The 20,989-nt window shown below is 42.4% G+C and overlaps 2 protein-coding genes across 2 annotated transcripts; both read left to right on the plus strand.

Annotated features, from left to right (window-relative positions):
• Positions 1-630: 630 nt before the first annotated feature.
• Positions 631-1,696, plus strand: LOC139472953 (GTP-binding protein Di-Ras1-like). Its single transcript, XM_071255425.1, has 2 exons — positions 631-1,251; positions 1,559-1,696. The coding sequence occupies exons 1-2, from the start codon at positions 631-633 to the stop codon at positions 1,694-1,696; spliced, it is 759 nt and encodes a 252-aa protein (XP_071111526.1).
• Positions 1,697-1,940: 244 nt separating this feature from the next.
• Positions 1,941-2,624, plus strand: LOC139472954 (uncharacterized). The gene has a single exon (XM_071255426.1). The coding sequence runs from the start codon at positions 1,941-1,943 to the stop codon at positions 2,622-2,624; it is 684 nt and encodes a 227-aa protein (XP_071111527.1).
• Positions 2,625-20,989: the final 18,365 nt, after the last annotated feature.

Consider the following 20,989-nt stretch of genomic DNA (forward strand, 5'->3'; position numbering starts at 1 on the left):
AACATGTCATGTGGGAATTTGTTATTATATTGGGCCCAATATTTTTCTGCTAACCTAATAAGACACTGTATACCGCAACTAAAGACACCCTAACTAATTGTTTGCAGAATATGGAAAAAACAGCTAAATCCAAGTTGTTCCAACAAATTTTGATCTTAAATACCGTATCCTTTTTGCCGATTGTGACGGCATGGGTTTTGTCAATTTTGGAATTTAAACTTTTTCATTCCCAGTGAAAAGCCCGTATGATGTATGTAGGACCCGTGTTATTTAACTTCTTCCAGTCATTTAGTATAGCTCGATGACTATCATAAACAGATTAACAAAAACACGGGAATGTTGCAACTCTGACAAAACATGTTGAGCATAATACGTGTGACGTACTTTGAAATCTTTGAATTAAGACAAGCTTGGTTGTACTTCAAAAGCTCTACACACCTCTTGGCAATCATGATGGTGTTGGAGAGGATTTGGACGTTACACAACATCAACTGGGACAACGTCCGAATCCTCTCCAACAGCCTACATTATTTCACTAAAAGAAATAATACAAACTAACAGTTTGGCCTTACGTGCGTCACGAAAAGACATGTGCTAGCAACAAGAAAATGGATATAAATACAACAAATGATGCAAAGAAGATTAGTCATCAACACAGCCAGTGTGAGAGACGGTGCTGACAGTTTAGTGTTAATGTTCATGAGGACCCCAACCGAAACAACAAGTATGAGCGTGACCGACTTCGCAAAATCAGCGCTGCACGTCATGATTCTAGGAGAAACTGGTGTCGGGAAACGAGCTTTTGCCAAGGATTTGATTCAGCTACAAGAGGTATTGGGCGAAAGACCAACATCATTTGAAGATGGATATAAATGGACCACCAAAGACTGTGAGGTAATGTTTCATATCATTGACGTATCCCACGACAGCGTTTCTGACAAGGCTTTGAAAATTAAGTTAAGGGCATGTGACGCCTTTATTCTGATGCACTTAGTAGAGGACAAGCAGTCTTTTGAGGTGCTGCCCTTGATCAAGGATATTATTATCAAAGAGAAAGGCATGGAAGCAGATTTGCCTATTTTTGTGGTCGGTTATAGAGTGGACTGTAAGGAACTAGTGACAGAGTCCCATATAGCTTCTGTGGTGGTGTGGGACTGGCTGATGAACTACAGGGAATTGTTTGAGGATAACGAGGAACATGTCATGAAACTATTTGGAGACATTATGGCAAGGTGTCTTGGGGACTTCTATGTAACAAGAATTCAAAAAAGAATTCCAAAAAGGAAGGAACCTCTCTTAAAGCGATTGAGACGTTTTTTGGGGATTTGACTGTAATGCTCATGTCGAGTTGACCCTGGGGTGTTTCAAGTAATTGAACAATAGATCCATGGTAAATGTTCCAGCCATGATCGATGGGAATTACTTGGATGACAATACATCGATGGTAAAACATCAATGGCAAGTCAAAATAGAGTAACATTGATATATCTTTATGCTTTTGATAGCATGTATCAATAAAGGAGTGGAGAAACTTTGAGACATTTCCACCTCGTACCAGTGCTGCACAGAAGACCTCAATCTTCGTGACTTTGGGAGGTTTAGAACAGGCGGACCCGCTGAAGTGAAGAGGAAGGACAAGGCCGACACGTTAGGCAGAGCAACATGTCCACCTCAAAGACATGCATATTCCAGCTGAGCTCTTTTCCTCAACATTTGGTATTGAACGTTGTGTTATTACTGTCAGTAGAAGTGATTGTTTGTATTTATCGTTCATACCTTTTCACAGGGTAAATGTTTGTATCATTTGTTCATTTTAACGTTCAACTTATCAACGTATAATGCCTTAATTCCTATGTAAATTACAAATTATGATGACGTGTCCTACGTGTAAGTCATGTTTTCCCTGGAAGATTCGGGGGAAAAGTAAGCTTTAAAACGCTATGACTAACCCCCTCGCTCCATTTCCCGATTTACTCCTCACCAGCCTGTCCCCAACACCACCTGATCACCTATGTCGTTCCCCTCCATGTACTTCTACGCCCGCTGTCCGCTGTCGTTCCCCTCCATGTACTTCCACGCCCGCTGTCCGCTGTCGTTCCCCTCCATGTACTTTCACGCCCTTCAACCGCCCGCTCACCGCTGTCGTTCCCCTCCATGCACTTCCACGCCCCCTGACCGCTGTCGTTCCCCTCTATGTACTTCCACGCCCTTCAACCGCCCGCTCACCGTTGTCGTTCCCCTCTATGTACTTCCACGCCCTTCAACCGCCCGCTGACCGCTGTCGTTCCCCTCCATGTACTTCCACGCCCTTCAACCGCCCGCTCACCGCTGTCGTTCCCCCCATGCATTTTCACGCCCTTCAACCGCCCGCTCACCGCTGTCGTTCCCCTCTATGTACTTCCACTCCCTTCAACCGCCCGCTCACCGTTGTCGTTCCCCTCCATGCATTTTCACGCCCTTCAACCGCCCGCTCACCGCTGTCGTTCCCCTCTATGTACTTCCACGCCCTTCAACCGCCCACTCACCGTTGTCGTTCCCCTCTATGTACTTTCACGCCCTTCAACCGCCCGCTGACCGCTGTCGTTCCCCTCCATGCACTTCCACGCCCTTCAACCGCCCGCTGACCGCTGTCGTTCCCCTCCATGCACTTCCACGCCCCCTGACCGCTGTCGTTCCCCTCCATGTACTTCCACGCCCTTCAACTTCATGTCCCTTTAATGACTTGTTGTCTACAAATGGGTGACCAGAGATATGGTAACATATCTCTCTTCAGAGGTTCAGGACAAATTGTCCAAAATGAAAGCAAATATCATCTGAAGTTCACTGAGAAAATGATAAGTCATTGATAACAATTGTAAACGTATTCAATAAAAGAAGTGATTTGTTTGAGAAGCTATCAAATCACACTTACTTTAAGTGTACAGAATGACATACTGAATAAATCACAAATACCCGCAAAAATGTCGTTGTTAATTCAACGTGATTTCCTCCATGTCGCCGTGGAAGAAGGGTACAATTCTGGAAACCCAATAGTCCAGAAACTCGAGCTCTTTGACCAGTCTCGGTCAAAGGTATTTACAAAATTAAACATGCTGTTTTCGTAGGAACATACAAAGGAAGAAAAAAGGAGCAAAAAAATGTTCAAAAATTCAATATTTATACTGTGTCACCCATAGGCCTGCCAATGTGCGAAGTGTGGCCCATGGGTGAGAATGTTCTCCTTTGCTCAAAACTCATGTTTTTGTTTCGCAAATACATGAATGTGTTCTTACAAAATTCATGACACATAATGTAATTTAATTCAACTATTTTATGTCGATATTGAAATATTTCGCCAAAGGAGTTTGAATTACGTCCGCAACTGGCCACAGAAATCCTCAAAGTATAGTAAGAATCAACCAATCAGGTCAATGCCGTACTAATAACCTAGTGACGCACGTAACAACGGCTGTCAATCTGTCTGCTTCAGCTACCATACCATCATCCCCGTCACAACTGTCGTATTAACGGCTTATTCAAAATATTAATTGTGAGAAAATCGTTAAGAGACTAACGTATGTCGTATCATGTCCTCTTATTTGATAAAAAGGTAAGTACTTTAACTGGAAAATCAACTGGATGTTACATTCCTTACATCAGATAACGGCCCTGTTTGTGAAAATATGCACTAGACATATCATTTAAAGACTAATAAAATCAATTTTAGGACCGCATAGACCATAAAACCGAATAAAATATGTCTTGGTATCATCTCTTGTGTATTAGATGATGGTAATGACCTGAAAAGTTATAACGTTAGATTAGGAAGAAGAAACATTAGAGTGTTGTATACTACTTGGGAACATGACCAATAAGATATAGGAACACAAACATGCATGGAATGGAATAGGGAAAATGGTGAAAACAAATTGAAACAGATTTTGATATAGGCTAGGTATTTGTCCACAGCAACACCTGCATAACTGTTTATTCATTGTATCTGACCGAAAGCAGGTATCGTAGAATCACCTGTAAATAAGGCTGACACTGTAATTAGATACAACGTACTAATGAGAATATGAGAATTAACACAAGAAAGCTGTTTGTTTTCTTAACCGTTCCCATTTTCAAACCAAAAGTGGCAATGCATTTAAAAGTTGCTTATAATATTCACTTAAGTCGCATTTAAACATAATTCCCATTGGTCAGTTCGACACCGCATATAATTAAATAATTATTTCGAGGTTTCGTTAGAATGTGAGATAATCAGCCAGACGTTATGCATTGAAAGACGAATCGGGATTACGAATGTAATAGCCTTGGTCACGGTTGATTGACGGCTGGAAACTTTTGATGTTGATGGCTTCTTGTAGTTTCCTGATCTTGAAGTCTTTGATGTCGGTGGTGAGGGCTGGGACTCTCTCCCACTTAATCAACCGTGACCAAGGCTATAACATACCCCCGACCTACCATCAACTCATCAAAGACCCCAATCAGCCATAATCCCGTTGTTTATATTACTGGCTTCATCCTTTGTTTATGTCACTGACTTCACCGATGATTGTCATCACTTCCCTTGTGTGTACATAACAGGCTTCGCCACTCCAGTATAACAATTTCTACTCTACAGTAAACATTGCCTCCTACTTGTATATATACTTGTCAACCACACTCTGTATATCCACTGCACACACTACCTCACACATCGAACCGCATTACAAACCACCCTCAATCTAAACAAGGCTCTCACTCTAGAAGCAATACTAAACCCACAAAATAAACTAGAAAACTCCAAGGCCTTAGGCGTATTCTTAATCAAAACGGAACTAATAAAACGCATCTAAAAACACTATAATCTACCAAATCAAAATTACATCCACCATACCCAGCTCCCTTAGTTCTCCCCAACCCCATCGGCATCAATTCCAAATCTCAAAATTCCAAAATTCTATATAAGCAACCCCTAAAGCCCCCTCTTGGGTTGCACACACCACTTTCGCCCCTTTCGGAAACACATTAAATGGCCTGGCCGGGCCCGTGTGCGAAATATGCATCAGTCGGAAAGCGCACGTTAAATCTCCAAAGTAAGTAAGTAAGTAAGTACTGTATATCACTTGCTTGATAACAGTGTTAGAACCTACAACGAACGTCGCTCTTAATTGTAAAAAGAAGTTGATCATCCATGAATTCTATTCCTTTCCAAGTCATCCAATGTTCATCAATGGGTCTGAGACTGCTAACATGTCCAGAATCAACAGCGAGTCTCGGAACCCATCTGGACGCAGTACCGGACAACCAGCTTCTCCTCACAAATGACAGATCATTTCAAGGGCTCGTCATAAAATAATAATAAATATTTAATTAATCAAAACTTCTCTCCGTCACGATAAATGGATTTAGACAAGATCTGGGTTCGATTCACAACATGGTTGAGAAGTCTATTTCCATCTCCCAGGCTTAACATTGCTGGAATATTGCGTAATGTAAAAACGTAGGTATTCAGGGTTATAACTGTTCCCTGGTACCTAGTGTGGATCAGATTCAGTGACCTGACTGGAGGGTAAATACAGTGGATCGTTAATCACAATATCAATTAACAAATTGACTCGTCAGGAGTACAATAGTCACCATGACATTGCTGGAACAACGCGGCGTTAAACAGCAAACAAACAAGATGATAAAAAGAAGAGGCCGGCCTTCACACAGCACGAATATTTTCTGACTGCAACCCTACACAGCGAATTGAACGCTTGGCCCACCCATGTTCCCTAGGACATATATAAATACTGAAGTGTGTTCGCGAAGACATATCAAGCAAAACACATTAAAATACATCCAAAGATGTTTATTAAAAAACTCCAGTATCACATTTGCAATATCAACTGTATCAACAAGGATGATAAAACAGATGAAGAAGATATACACAAGGCATGCCAATATTTATTTATACAATCGACTCTCTGAATCAGTAGTTCAAGACTACGGGTATCCCGAATTCTAACCATCGTTATCTCTGGTAATACCAACCCTTTATGTACACACAATATAGAGAGAGACGTAGGTTAATTGACGTTGTAGTGACACTGAACAAGCGTACAAATAAGTCTTAAGCATAAATGAAATCTATTTTAAAATCAGATTTCGGTTGAATCATAATTGACAATATACACCAATGTTTTATGGTGGCTAAAAATGAAACAAACAAACAAGTGAGTGAGTTTGGTTTAACGCCGCTTTGAACAGTATTCCAGTTATATCACGGCGTGTCAGCTTAATGTGGGAGGAAAGCCCGAGTTGATGCAGGTCTCAGACGTTTACCACTTCGTTGAAACCCCCGAGCACGGGTATGGTGCTGACAAACCTAGAAACATGATCGGGGCGAACCGGGATTCGAACCCCCAATCATAGGTTTCTGGCGTGCCCAAGGGACGCAACTCTGCACAGCGAATCGCGGCGCCTAAGACGACTTGGCCACCCGTGCCCCCTGATATTTGAGGAAAGCCTGAAGTGATTCAGGAAAAAAAACGGGCGGATCTGAGATTTGAACTGACGAGAAGCGAATAATGACTCAACTGAGGGACGATACTGCTACAGCGAATTTCGTTGCCTTAAGAAGCACAAAAGTAATACATACACTTAAGCGATATTCCGGAAAGGACCAAAGACGAAGTTGAATTACAAACACTTAAAAAGATGTTTCTTTTGCATTAGGGCCAGTCATCTTGTGACTACCTATTCGGTTACTTTGGTGGCAATACCATGTCAGTGTCCCAAGAATTAAGACTACGACAGAGGTTATCCCAACTCCTAGACCAAGTCCCAGCTTCAAGTTATCTGAAACAAAGCAACTTGGATAAATTTGTATGGTTTGCCTCAGACATGTCCTTATTATAGTGCAGCCGTTTCGTAACAGATATAGGGTTAATTGTGCACTCTATGAGTGAGTGAGTTAATATTTTAAGTCACATCGGCATTGTTTCAGCCATATCATGACTTGCGCACTCTGTGATAAAAGCATGAAGCTTGACACAGTCGAAGGTACTGAGATTCCAAATATTTTCAAACAAATGACATCAGCAATGAGATTGATAGCCCATGATATATATATATTTATCATCCAAAACTGGCTCCCACAGGAGATATCGCTTGGGTGAGATCAAGCGATATCTACACTGTAGATATCGCTTTGCAGACCGTTGTGACGTCATTGTTACCATGACGTCACAATCATATGACATCACTAATGGCTCTGCTTTTGCCTTTGGTGTCTACATTTCCCATCGTGGAGGTACAATCGAGCATGCTCTCTCTACGAATATTTCAAGGAGCAACTCTTGCTCAAACAATGCTTGATAAAGGTTTCAACATGGCCACAGTAAAGCTTTCAAGAAGAGTTTGTTGTAGATGAGGAAGACACAGCGGAATCGTGTTCTGTTGAAAGGATTGCCAAATAAATGAACTGTATTCATTTAAAATACTGCTTAATTGCGTAAACAAATCAAAATAAATTGAAAATAAATCACCACGGCTAATATATTACTCCATTCCACCCCTAACGCATACAAAATTGATACCAAACGAATACAACATATATATAGCGATGATACCATTAACACTCCAACCAGTTGCAACAGCATATACAATGGTCAAACACAATTGATAAACGACATGTCAATGTCCAAACAGTGCTGAATGGTTTTATAACAAAATTTTAAACGACATTTCGCTGGATAATTCTTTCAACTCTTTGTCAATAGGGATTTAACTCGTGCCCCGTGACCAAACGTAACACTATGAGCGGATTGTATGAATCCTTGTTTCAAACAAATACAGACAGGTAAATAGGTCATATGGGCGTAAGTGATGTCCATTCGGGTGTTGAAATAGCAGCAGAATCGGCTCTGCCAGCAAGACAGACCCGATAGACAAACAACCCCACCACGACAAGTCCGACCGCGCCCAGACCGACTCCCAGCCCTAGTGTCAACTTCATCCGGTCTGAAATGCATCGTAAAACAAACAAAATTAATCTGTTTGTTTGTTTGTTGTTTAACGCCCCACTCAGCAATATTCCAGCTATATGGCGGCGGTCTGTAAATAATCTAGTCTGGACCAGACAATCCAGTGATTGACATCATGAGCATCGATCCACGCAGTTGGGATACGATGGCATGCATTAAACAAGTCAACGAGCCTGACTACCCAATCCCGTTAGTCGCCTCTTACGACAAGCATAGTCGCCTTTTATTAATCTGATTTGGAGGGGATTATTTACGTAGTGTACGATTCTGCAGTGGTAAGTGTATAATTTTCAATCCCCAGTGTCTAGCGTTTTTACGGATTTTAAAGAGGGTTCAAGCTCAGCACACACAATACAAATTGCATCATTTTAGGGCGAACCAACACAACAGAAACTGAAGATTTACTTTGCCTATACCTTCTTGAATGAAGTAAAGTATCATCTGGCTTTACAACTATAGACGACATCGTGCAGTTATTCTATTCATTAATTTTCAACTAAAGTATATGACCCCGAAATAATCCAAAAACAACCTGATTAATGAGTTCAAACGTGATAATCATCTCAATCTACGGACCTAAAGCAGTTGGCTTTTTATCTTGTGTCTATTAAAACTGAAATGAGTGAATTAAAACTTTACACATATGCAGTTCAAAACATTACCATATTAAATATTATTCAGGACTGGAACAATGGAACAATACCGGACAAAATTTATCGTCTCGACTGCGTTAATTTGGCATCAAGTCATCTATCAATCCGCACTTGCTTCACTCAAATTTGGGGGGCACGGGTGGCCCAGTAGTCTAAGGCGATGCAATTCGCTGTACAGAGTTGCGTCCCTTGGGTATGCCAGAAACCTATGATTGTGGGTTCGAATCCCGGTTCGCCCCGATTATGTTTCTAGGTTTGTCAGCACCATACCCGTGCTCGTGGGTTTCACCGAAGTGGTTAACGTCTAAGGCCTGTATCACTTCGGGCTTTCCGCCCACATTAAGCTGACACGCCGTGGTATAACTGGAATACTGTTGAAAGCGGCGTTAAACAAAACTCACTCACTCAGAATTCCGGACTGAAATTATGGATCATAGGACTAGTTTGTCATGTAAATCCTACTTCCTTACCCGGAAACAAATTACTTTTCACACATCCCGTAATCTGTTTTCAGAAATAATCTGCTGTCTACACATTTCATACATTTGTCGGTTTCTGCATAAGGGCAGATGCCCCTGTTGACTCTGTATGCTCGCCCACATCAAGCTGACACACCGTGATATAACGAGACAACGGTACAAGCGGCGAAAAATTCACTGTAGTAAGCAATCATACCATACCTGAGGTTGCAGGAAGATTAGAGAACGTCTTCTCAAGAGTTGTCTCCTCAGGACCAGGAGATGATGTTCCAAAAGGCCCTTTCTGGCCATCTTTTGTAGTGGTCGATGGAGACAGGGAAGATATTTCTGTCGCAGCCGACGTTGTCTTATCATCGGAGGTCGTACTTGGGCCATGATGCGAACTGCCTTTCGTTGGTGTAGCTGTGGTCTGTGCCGACGGCGATGTGATGGTAGTTGTAGATAGCGCTGTTGTTGGCGTAGCTGTAACAGATGAAGGTGTTGTTGACGTTGTAGCTTCAATGGACGCTGTTGCAGGCTCGCTTGTTCTACGTCCTGGATTCGTAGTGGTAGAACTTGTACGATCTGTAGATGTTGAAGTTGAAGCAGATGCTGATGACGTTTCCGATGGCGGATGCCGCGATGATGTTGTCGCTTCATCAGATGAAGTTGTTCGCGTGGTTGTTAGTGTAGTGGGTAGTGTCGTCTCTAGAATGATGTCAATTGACGTTGTTGTTGCAGTTGATGTTCTCCGTGTGGCCGTGGTTGTTGTCGTTTCTAGAGAAGATGACGTTGTGGTCCTAGCCAACCATGTTGAGAAAGTCGTGGTTACAGTCGATGTTGATAATGTTGTCGGGATAGGTGTAGTCGAAGTTGTGGTTCTAAGCTCCGTTATAGTCGGCGTTGTAGCTACTGTAATGGTTGTAGATGTCGGTGTCGATGTCGTCGTCATGGTTGTAGCTGCTGAAGTTGTGACCGCCATGGTTGTAGCTATTGCAATCGTTGTAGTCGTGATGGTTGTAGATGTCGGAGTCGATGTAGTCGTCATGGTTGTAGCTGTTGTAGTCGTCATGGTTGTAGATGTCGGAGTCGATGTAGTCGTCATGGTAGTAGCTGCTGAAGTCATTGATGTCATCATGGTTGAAGCTGTTGCAGTCGTCATGGTTGTAGCTGTTGGAGTCGTTGTAGTCGTCATGGTTGTAGCTGCTGGAATCGATGTAGTCGTCATGGTAGTAGCTGCTGAAGTCGTTGTGCTCGTCATGGTTGAAGATGTTGGAGTCGTTGATGTCATCATGTTTGAAGCTGTTGTAGTCATCATGGCTGTAGCTGTTGGAGACGTTGTAGTCGTCATGGTTGTAGATGTCGGAGTCGATGTAGTCGTCATGGCAGTAGCTGCTGAAGTCATTGATGTCATCATGGTTGAAGCTGTTGTAGTCGTCATGATTGTAGCTGTTGGAGTCGTTGTAGTCGTCATGGTTGTAGCTGCTGGAGTCGATGTAGTCGTCATGGTAGTAGCTGCTGAAGTCGTTGTGCTCGTCATGGTTGAAGATGTTGGAGTCGTTGATGTCATCATGTTTGAAGCTGTTGTAGTCGTCATGGTTGTAGCTGTTGGAGTCGTTGTATTCAGCGTGGTTGCAGCTGCTGATGTTGATGCAGTTTCCATGGTTGTGGTAGGCTCTGCTGAAGTCGGCGTCGTTGTGGTCGTTAGCTCTGTGGTCATAGTCACCGTCGTCGTTCGTCGAAAATCTCTACATGTGTTGCAGCAGTTGTCAACGAAGTCGGTATCGCTGGTTGTGTTGCAGTTGCTGTACTGACAATTGGGTTCAACATAGTCGTTGTCTCCAAACGGACAACCTGAAAAAACGGATAAACGCAGAATGGACCCGGAATTAGTCTAATTCGTCCAGCAGTTCCGAAAGTACAATTTTGGTACCATCCTCGATTACGATTTCCTGGATAATCGAAGGTGCATATTTTCATTCTTAAAATTTTCCCAATTTAAGGGACCGACCTTTTGATATTTTTGGGTTGGTGTTGGTGGTGGTGGTGGTGTGTGGGCGCTATCGAGGGTTTATGTATCGAGATTAGACATTTTTCCAGCTGCAGCTACAAAAATATTTTATTTCAAACTATGAGTCGGATTTTTAAAGAAGAACACCTTGCAAAATGTAATATTCGTGTCAGCTAATTTCAATTTTAACTGGCTGAAGCATAATTATTGTTTTCAAAAATTTATTTTTTATATAAAATTCCGGATCATGGTTTGTCAGACATACCCGCGTTCGTAAGGTTTTAACCGAAGTGGTCATTCCTGCCACGCCAACAGGACACGCCGCGATATACATACTGCTAAAAGCAGCGTTAACTCTGCTCACTCTGCTCACCTTTATCCCCTTGGGCATGCCAGAAACCTATGATTGTGGGTTCGAATCCCGGTTCGCCTCGATTATGTTTCTAGGTTTGTCAGCACCATACCCGTGCTCGTGGGTTTCACCGAAGTGGTAAACGTCTGAGACCTGCATCACTTCGGGCTTTCCACCCACATTAAGCTGACACGCCGCGATATAACTGGAATACTGTTAAAAGCGGTGTTTAACCCAACTCACTCACTCACTCACTGTTACCTTTATCGGGACCTCTGACGTCTTTACACGACTGACAGCACACCACCTCGACATTGGAATAATAGCAGTAGTATGGGCGGGTAGCAGCAATGGACGCGCAGTTGATGCTTGACTGGTCGCCATGGATACACTCCTCTGAAAGGAAGAACACACCAGTTAGTGTTGATTTTTTATTCGGTGTACGTCGACCGGAATCATGATAAAAAACATTCACGAGAGAGAAACAGAGACAGACACACAGAGAGAAAGACAGGGAGAGACAGAGAGAGGGAGAGACAATAAGGGATGATAAGACGACTGCGACTTATTGTCGACAAGTAAAGCCAATTAAGTTTGACGGATGACAAGGGAGGCACAATTTTATGGATAACAACTTTAATACTGTAAAAAGCGATGTTTCGGCAGAATCTATACCTTATCAATCAATGATTAATTTCTCACTAGCCTCACAAGACGTTGCTAATAATCGATTTTATGCAGAGGTGTCACATGATTTGAGGCGCTCTGCAGCCTTGTAAGCTTAATCTCTACATCTGGTCATTTGAGTGAAGACCCGTGAAGATCCGGGGTAGAATAGGTTTTCAGCAACCCATGCTTGCCGTAAAAGGCGACTATGCTTGTCGTAAAAGGCGACTAACTGGATCGGGTGGTCAGGCTCGCTGAGTTGGTTGATGCATGTCATCGGTCCCAATTGCGTGGATCGATGCTCATGATGTCAATCACTGGATTGTCTGGCCCAGATTCGATTATTTACAGACCGCCGTCATATAGCTGGAATATTGCTGAGTGCGGCGTAAAACAACAAACAAACAAAACATCATTTTGGTGTACATATACTGGTCCATGTTTAATGAGCTCCAGCTGTACACTCTCTACAATGCACTGCCGTAACTGCTTTCGGGCGTCCAGTGCGACCCTTATACAGTTACTAAATGTACTGCCGTTCCTGGTCATCATGGTCAATTACGCCATGACTTTGCCCCTCGCCTTGTCCGCAGCGGCTCGGCTCCGTCAAGGAGTGATTGGTCTAACGACACTTATTCCAAGTTGTCTCTATCAGCATTCATACTCACATAATAAAGAAACGCAACACCAGCTTTATACTCACATAGTTTTACTTACTCTCAGCCCATCTATCAATACAGGACAGGATCAGACCGGCCAGACTCGTCACTAACTGGGGAAAACTTAGAACGATCGGGATTCGACTCGATCGATTGCAAACCGCCCTCTCCTCTCCTAATGTTGAAGGTATCATTGTATAGTGTTCGGGTCTGGCCTGTCTGTCACATGTCACAACACCTTATTTGGATTCGTTAAAACTTAGATCTGACCATGAACTCATGTGTGTCGTTATCGGTAAAATACAGAAACCTACGTGCCAGATTGCTCATCTCTCTCTGTGACTCGCATCCGGAAGCTCCAAATGAAATATACCTTGAAACTCTCTATTTGTTTCATTAACTAATGGACGATAACCAGGAACCAATCAAATGATAATTATGAAATGTCCAGAATACCTTGTGATAAATGTGAAGTGTCTTTTATCCATTGATTCCTTTCGAACTAAAAGTTTTCTGTCACAAACTGTATCTAATGCAACACCTTATTACAGCTATAACGGTTTTATTTGTTACCATTTTCTAATGTTTATGAGATGCAATTTTAACCATATAACAACACCAATTCGATGACAAACTTTCTGACAGTACTAGTGACAGTCGCATAAGTATGGATATACGAAATTTCAATTTCATTTCGAAGCACACATAAACAGCTCGAACATAATAATTTCAAACATCCGAAAATGAATTGGCGATATCTCCAATTAAATTTGAAATATATGGATCTGAATTTGACGACTATCGAATTGGAGGAATTTGAGATATCTCACTTGAAATCAAGATATCTCGTATATAATTTGAGATGCAGTCAAACATCGCTGTGTCGAACTCGTGGGGACCTGGGGAAAGGTTATCCCGCGTTCGAGACATTCAACAAAGTGACTTTCATTGTAATCTTTGCATTCATTCTTCGTTTCAACATTGATAACGAAATTGTAATGTATCATGTAATGAACTCAGGGACATTAGAATCAACGTCACCTCAAATATATTTTTCAATATATTTTCAACCGATGTCAAAATACCTTTTAATATAGATTAAAACGTGTCGCTTAATTCAGCTTGTTAATTCTTATCACTGACATGCGCAAAATGCACGTACAGGATGTGAAAATGACCTTATTGCTCGGAAAAGGGCATAACCCTCAGATAAATACTCGTATGTATCTGTAGAAAACGGGAGAGAAAATGTTCTTTGGCATTGGTATAATCAGTTGCCAAAAGCGGTCATCCCTCGATTAACACTGGAACAGAAAGAGAGGGCACTGTGAATGTTGGATATGGGGGCAACTCAGGCCCTGGGGTAATGGGCTGTTCGAGAAGGACGACACTGAGGTCAGTCAGCAGACAGGCCTAGGAGCGGTAGACCCTGAGTTACCACCCCTCAAGAAGACAGCCATTTAAGGCTGCTTCACCTTAGGAACAGATACCTCACAGTGATGTCATGGGGACGACGTGCTCTTGGTATTTCCCATCAGCAGAAAGACTTATCCAGATGATTTCGTCACTATGGTCTGAGAGCCTACCGAGCCTAATGAGAGCAGGTTCCAACTCTTCAAAGCAGATGGCAAGGTGCGTATTTATCGGCAGATATGAGAACGGATAGCCGTTGTTGTGTGCAGGACATTGAATCATACGGCGGTGGCATTGTGATGGTCTGGGTGGGATTTGTAGAAATTTGAAGACGGATTCGGTTGTTTCTTATGGCAATCTTACCGCTGCATACACCTGATCTCTGTGCACGCCATTAGACAACTGACTTTCTCTATTCTGTGTCTTGTCAGAACCTGCATCGAAGCTGGGGGCAGGACACATACGATGCTGTCTTGATAGTTTCTATTTCTAACATTTTGAAAGCGGCGGCTTATTTTATTGGTTATCGAATATCGGACAGTTAACCTTCTTCGCAAAAATGTAGATGAAATGATATTTTTCTGCTGGATTTGTCAGTGTTTGTGCAATCACCGTTAAAAAATATAGCTTTGTTAATTTTTGACTTTGTAAATATACGAGGTGACGTTTCTAATGAATTGTTCGTGTCATCAGGGGCATTTTATGCATAATTTGGGTACTTGGGACTCCCAACTGTGTACGAGACAACCGGGTATTTGACACAGCGAAGTTCGACACAGCGAAGTTCGACTTTATCTGCAAAAAGATATTTCAGTTTCAAAAGTCTGGTCCTAATCAAATTGTGTAACCACTTCTATTCAAAACTCCATTTTTCTGAATGAAATAACAAAAAGGCAATCTGAAGTTAGGGTTTGACAAGTCTTAAAGTGTTCCATATGACAAAAAAAACTGTCAGGGGATTGAAAGTTAATGAATATCAACAATAATCTTCTCTGAATAAGGGCAGCATCTTAATCGTAAGAACGAACTCAGTTGAAATGCAGTCACCTTATGATGCTCGATAAGTCTGCTGCTGTACCAACCCCATCGATTTAAATTGCCAAAATAATCTCTTTGAGGAAAGGATCCGGATGTCAACGTTGTCCTAATTAATTTTGTTGGATATTGCATTTTATCATCCAAAACTGGCTCCCACAGGAGATATCGCTTGGATGAGATCAAGCGATATCTACACTGTAGATATCGCTGCAATGAAATTACATCACAATGCTTTGCAGACCATTGTGACGTCACTGGTTACCATGACGTCACAATCAAATGACATCACTAATGGCTCTGCTACTGAAGCTGTTAGCAGTACTTTTTACACTGAAGACACTGCTAATTACTGTCTACAAATTGAAAAAGTTGGAAGAATGATGTTGGATGATAAATAAAATCTCACCCTCGTGTCTTTTGACATCAAATATATCAACACTCGTTGATATATTTGATATCAAAAGACACTCGGGTGAAATTCTCTATTTAATAGGTGGATGGATAGATAGATAGTGAGCAGGGGATAGGAAGCTTACTGTTAAAGCATTTCAACATCACTTCAAAAGTACAGGTTCATTGCATAAAATGGATACACTGTAAGGAGGATGGATAGATAGAGGGTGAGCAGGCGATAGGAAGCTTACTGTTAAAGCATTTCCACGTCACTTCAAAAGTACAGTTTCGTTACATAAAATGGATACAATGTAAGGAGGAAAGTTTTAGTTTCGCCACGACGTGGCTGGAGTTTCGTCTTACACGGCGTTAAATTCATTGGACGTTTCAGAGTGAACCCTCCAATCCTATTTGGAAATATCTTACCATCAGTTGCAGCAGCATTTGAGGCGAAGACGCACTCTCCATCCTGACACCACTATGAATACAAGAACAATATCATCGTAACATCACGGTTAATGCACGACGTTGCCGCAAAGTTGTACCAGCGTTATGACGTTTAACGACGTCCCGTCAACATTATCAAAACCTCATAGGTTAATCGTATTCTGACTTTCAAGATACAGACAGTCCACTACAATGTAGGTGTATGAGAATCCTACGATCGTTGGTTCGAATTCCATATTCGCCTCAAATGATATGTTTGATTTGTTAGAACCATACCCATGTTCAGGGGTTTCAATTTGAACGTCCAAGACCAGGATTATTTCTGGCTTTCCTCCCAAATTTATATATCTTACCACCATTTAAAATTGGGGGAGGGGTGGTTGGCAGGAATATGTGTTAGACACGATGTATTCGCTTACTGCTTCAAGACACGAACTTTCTTTACACAAACTGTGATTTGAGAAAGACAACACTATATTTTTGTTGACCTCCATCATATCTTTCAGTTTTGGGCAAGTTCTGGGGACATTTGTTTATGTTACTTACTATGGAAACTTATTCAGAATGATTAAGTCCATCTCTCAGGTCAAATCGATCCGAGCAGCTGACTGACCTGACCTTATCCAATCTCATTAAAACCAGACCTTAGTTCTCGCTATCGCTGAACAAAGATCTGAGGGCATCCCATTAGGGGTCACGTCAGAACGACCTTTCTTCCGACCAATCAGAGCATCGCTTACCAGACTATGAAAGTGACAGTCTGAACCTCGAAAACTATTTTCCGAACGATAATTACGGGTTTATCGACTGAATCCATACAATCTAGACCATTTTTTCGCTATTCCACAATGTCAACCTTATCAAAAGCATTAAATCAACATTGAAAGACCAACAGAGAGCGTTCCTAGTTCTGTGCTGGGGACGTCTAGGCTTTAACCAATATCCAGGGGGCTCCGGTTAGATATGTATCCTAAGTATGCTGTTCGTAAGAGGCGACTGAGTGGTCATGCTCTGTTGATTCGTGTCACTGTACCCCGACCACTCGACGCTGCGTGTAATGTCAACACTTGGAAAGGTTAGCTGTGTACCTTTTTGTGTCCGCAAGTCGTTCCCTCTGCCGCGTAGTAATAGTAACACTGGCGTTGAGAGGGGTTGTAACACAGCATTCTCTTGCAAATGTCGTTGTGAGACAACCCACCTTGATTCTGTAATAGAAGGTTGAAATGGTTCTGTCAGAGGAGTAAGATTGTAATTGAAGGGGGTTGCTACTGCAGTTGTAGCATGGTTTTGAAATAATCCTGCAAGGAATGCCGATTGAATTGAACAGTCTCTGGCATGAATGTGTTTTTCAGTGTACAGGATGTTTTTTTTAAAAATGAGTAGGTTCAGGAAAATGTGTGTCTTAGCCAGTTTGATAATTCACACTTTCAACCTTTCCGAATAAATTCATTTTCGAACTGTGTTTATGTAGGTGTAAGATGGGTGTCGTCGGGTAGGTATTTTCCTCTCTGTGTGTTTCTGTGTCTGTCTGTGTGTGTTTGTCTGTGTCTGTGTCTGTCTGTTAATGTCTCTATGTGTGTATTTATCAGTATGTATTTAGAGATGTACTATTATATTTGTCTGAAAATATGAAATCGTTATTTCACAAATTATATCTGCCTGATTGACTCGATGATTGTCAGACTGGGACATTTATGAACAGTGAGAAAATACATAATAAACAGAACATTTAGTAAATTTTGTCAAATAACATGTTTGTCTCATCATGTGACCCAGCATTTTGACATTTTAATTCTTGGCCGTGCATTCCTTGAGATAATCATTTTCATATTCAGCCAAATGTCCTCCATGTATGGGGTGGTGGGTAGCCGAGTGGTCAAAGCGTTCGCTCGTCACGCCGAAGATCTGGGTTCGATTCCCCGGATCAGTACAATGCGTGAAGCCCATTGCTGTGTCCCCCGCCGTGATGTTGCTGGAATATTGCTGAAAGCGGCGTTAAATCATACTCTCACACGAATAACATAGAGATGCACAGAGCCTCGGTTTCGCGTGTGGCGCATGACACCATCGAGGCCAAGGTGAGGTGAGGTGAGGTGAGGTGAGGTGAGGTGAAATGGGGTTTAACATCGCGTCAAAGATTATTGCACTTATATAGCGACGTGCATGTACGTGTGTGTGTTTGTGTGGCTGCTTGTCCGGACTGATGCCGATTTATAGTGCTAGCTCACTGAGATACCATGGCGCAGTTTAACATGAATACCCCACTCAAACACAGTAGACTCCGATCCGACCAGTCCTTGTTTTACCCCTTTAATGCCGAGCGCCAGACAGGGTAACAACAAGTACCTTCTTTTAACGTCTTTTGGTATGACGCGGGAATCGAACCCAGAACCTTCCGCTCTCCGGGCGGACGCTCTACCACTAGACCACGGAGGCGGTTTCGATGCCAAGGATAGCCCGGGACACCAGATTGTGGACCATGGTCCCCAGTATAGGTTTCTGGTATCAGTAGATTCATTTACGGTTCTCTCCTCGCCGTGTTCAAATGCAGGCGCCATGAAGCCTTTCTAATGGTGGGGGAGCCAAAACACAATTTTACCCTTACCATCATTCCTGCCTTTAGTTCTACCCTCTCGTCTTACATGAGGAAAAAAAGATGTTCGAACTATGCCGCATTGTCAAACAAACAATTTAGCAAGCCCCATCCCGACTCGTGACACCTTCGTTACTCTCCGGTACTATACAGGCCATGGACGATTTCTCGCGAACATAACTCTTCGGTAAATTTCGGAATATTAAGATGGTTAGTACCGAGAAACACTAGATATGATCGATCGCTCAGAAAAAAAATAAAATCATTTTAATAACTTCATGGAAAGGTATTTTTCAGTTTCCACCATCTATCTTCCCGAGGCAAGGATGTTCACTGAGTTCCCGCCCTTGGCTAGTTCCCGAACTAGGCTGAAATTTCTTGGTACGGTCATTGCGCCATCAGTGGCTATTACGACTTATGTCCCTTCTACTGACCAATCAGATTCCACATATCACTATAAACTTTCATTTACTTCAAACAAAATGGCGGCGCCCAGTCTTGATCGATAATCAAGATCTATATGCTAATAAAAGGTGTCTTACCTCTCTAAGTGCATCAAATTACTTGAGCACATTGATTAAAAACACGAAAAGATCTGGAAAATATCTGTCAAAACTAAGTTGACGGGGCACATGCCTTGCAAATCTTTCAGTCGTCCGAATTATGCACGTCAATTTGCGAACCCGGTGTTGATTCCTTTACTCGATTTTGATTGGTCTATGCATAGACTTGTTAGTCATGCCCAAATATAACTCCATAATTCCAGCCAAGGGTGAAAACTGGACTTTTATAGTCATGTAACTCCCTTGCCCCAGGCAGATGGTCTCCACTGATTGTTTGACGGTACGTACAAAGCAGTAGTATGACTGGGTCCCATAGAGGAGACGGCACTGGACATCAGGGTCATACACCTGCCCAGGCAAGACGTCAGTGACGTTGGGAGCATCTACAGAGGTTAGTGGCTCCAGGAAACAGGATCGGGACCAGTTGGATGCACTGAATCAGAATACATATTATAACTTAACAAAATAAAGGAGAAATCTGCAATTTTGTAGCGGTACTAATAGTAGTAGCAGTAGCAGCCGCAGTAGTTGTTGTAGTGGTAGTAGTGGTGGTAGTAACAGTAAAAGTAGTTGTAGTTGTAATAGTAGTAGTGATGGTGATTAGTAGTACTGGTAGTAGTAATAGTAGTAGCAGTAGAAGTAGTTGTAGTAGCAGAAGTAGTAGTAGTAGTAGTAGTTTGTTGTTTAACGTCGCACTCAGTAATATTCCAGCTATATGACGGCGGTCCGTAAACAGCCGAGTCTGGACCAAACAATCGGGTGACTGACATCAACCAAGTCAGAGAGCCTGACCACCCGATCCCGTCAGTCGCCTCTTACTACAAGCATAGTCGCCTTTTATAATCAAGAATGGGACGCTGAAGACCTATTGTCACACGGATATTCACCTAGTAGTAGTTGTAGTAGTAGTGGTAGTAGTAGTAGTAGTAGTAGTTTTGTTGGTTGGTTTGTTGTTTAACGCCGCACTCAGTAATATTCCAGCTATATGATGGCGGTCTGTACATAATCGAGTCTAGACAAGACAATCCAGTGACTGATATCACGAGCATCGATCCATGTAATTGGGATCGATGACATGCTACAACCGAATCAGCGAGCCTGACCACCCGATCCCGTTAGTCGCCTCTTACGTCAAGCATCGTCGACTTTTACTGCATGAATGGGTTGCTGAAGACCTATTCTACAGTAGTAATAGTAGTAGTAGTAGTAGTAGTAGTAACAGTGGTGAATGTGGCAGTAGTAGTAGTAGTAGTAGTAGTAGTAGTAGTAGTAGTAGTAGTAGTAAATAGAACACCGTAAAGCCAAATTGGATTTCGGGAGAGACATACAATGACCCATGACTCATAGGTTTTGCTTAAGTAGTTCTCCGACAACTCACCCCATGAGGTTGTGTATGTAGTCATCCATAGACTGGCGGGAACAGTTGGAGAAGTAGTACGGGTTGTTGTGGTCAAGCTGGTGGAACTTGGGGTAGTCTCGAGCCATGATGTAGTGATCTTCACTCGAACAGTTGTTTGGTGGCCCATCGTCCTCAGCTCCCAGTCTGCCAGGATATATATAATTATATAATTGTAAAATTTGTGTGAAAGAGAGAGGGGAGAGAACAAAATATAGAGAGAGAGGAGAGAGAAGGGGTGGGGGTGGGGTGGGGGCGGGGGTAGGGAGGGAAAGAGGGAATGAGAGTGACAGAAAGAGTTTTCACATCTGGAGGATATAAATATGCTGTTGACAAGAGATGCCAGT

This window comes from Haliotis cracherodii, unplaced genomic scaffold, assembly GCF_022045235.1.
Source record: "Haliotis cracherodii isolate W230 unplaced genomic scaffold, xgHalCrac1.p SCAF_26, whole genome shotgun sequence".
Taxonomy (NCBI): Eukaryota; Metazoa; Mollusca; class Gastropoda; order Lepetellida; family Haliotidae; genus Haliotis; species Haliotis cracherodii.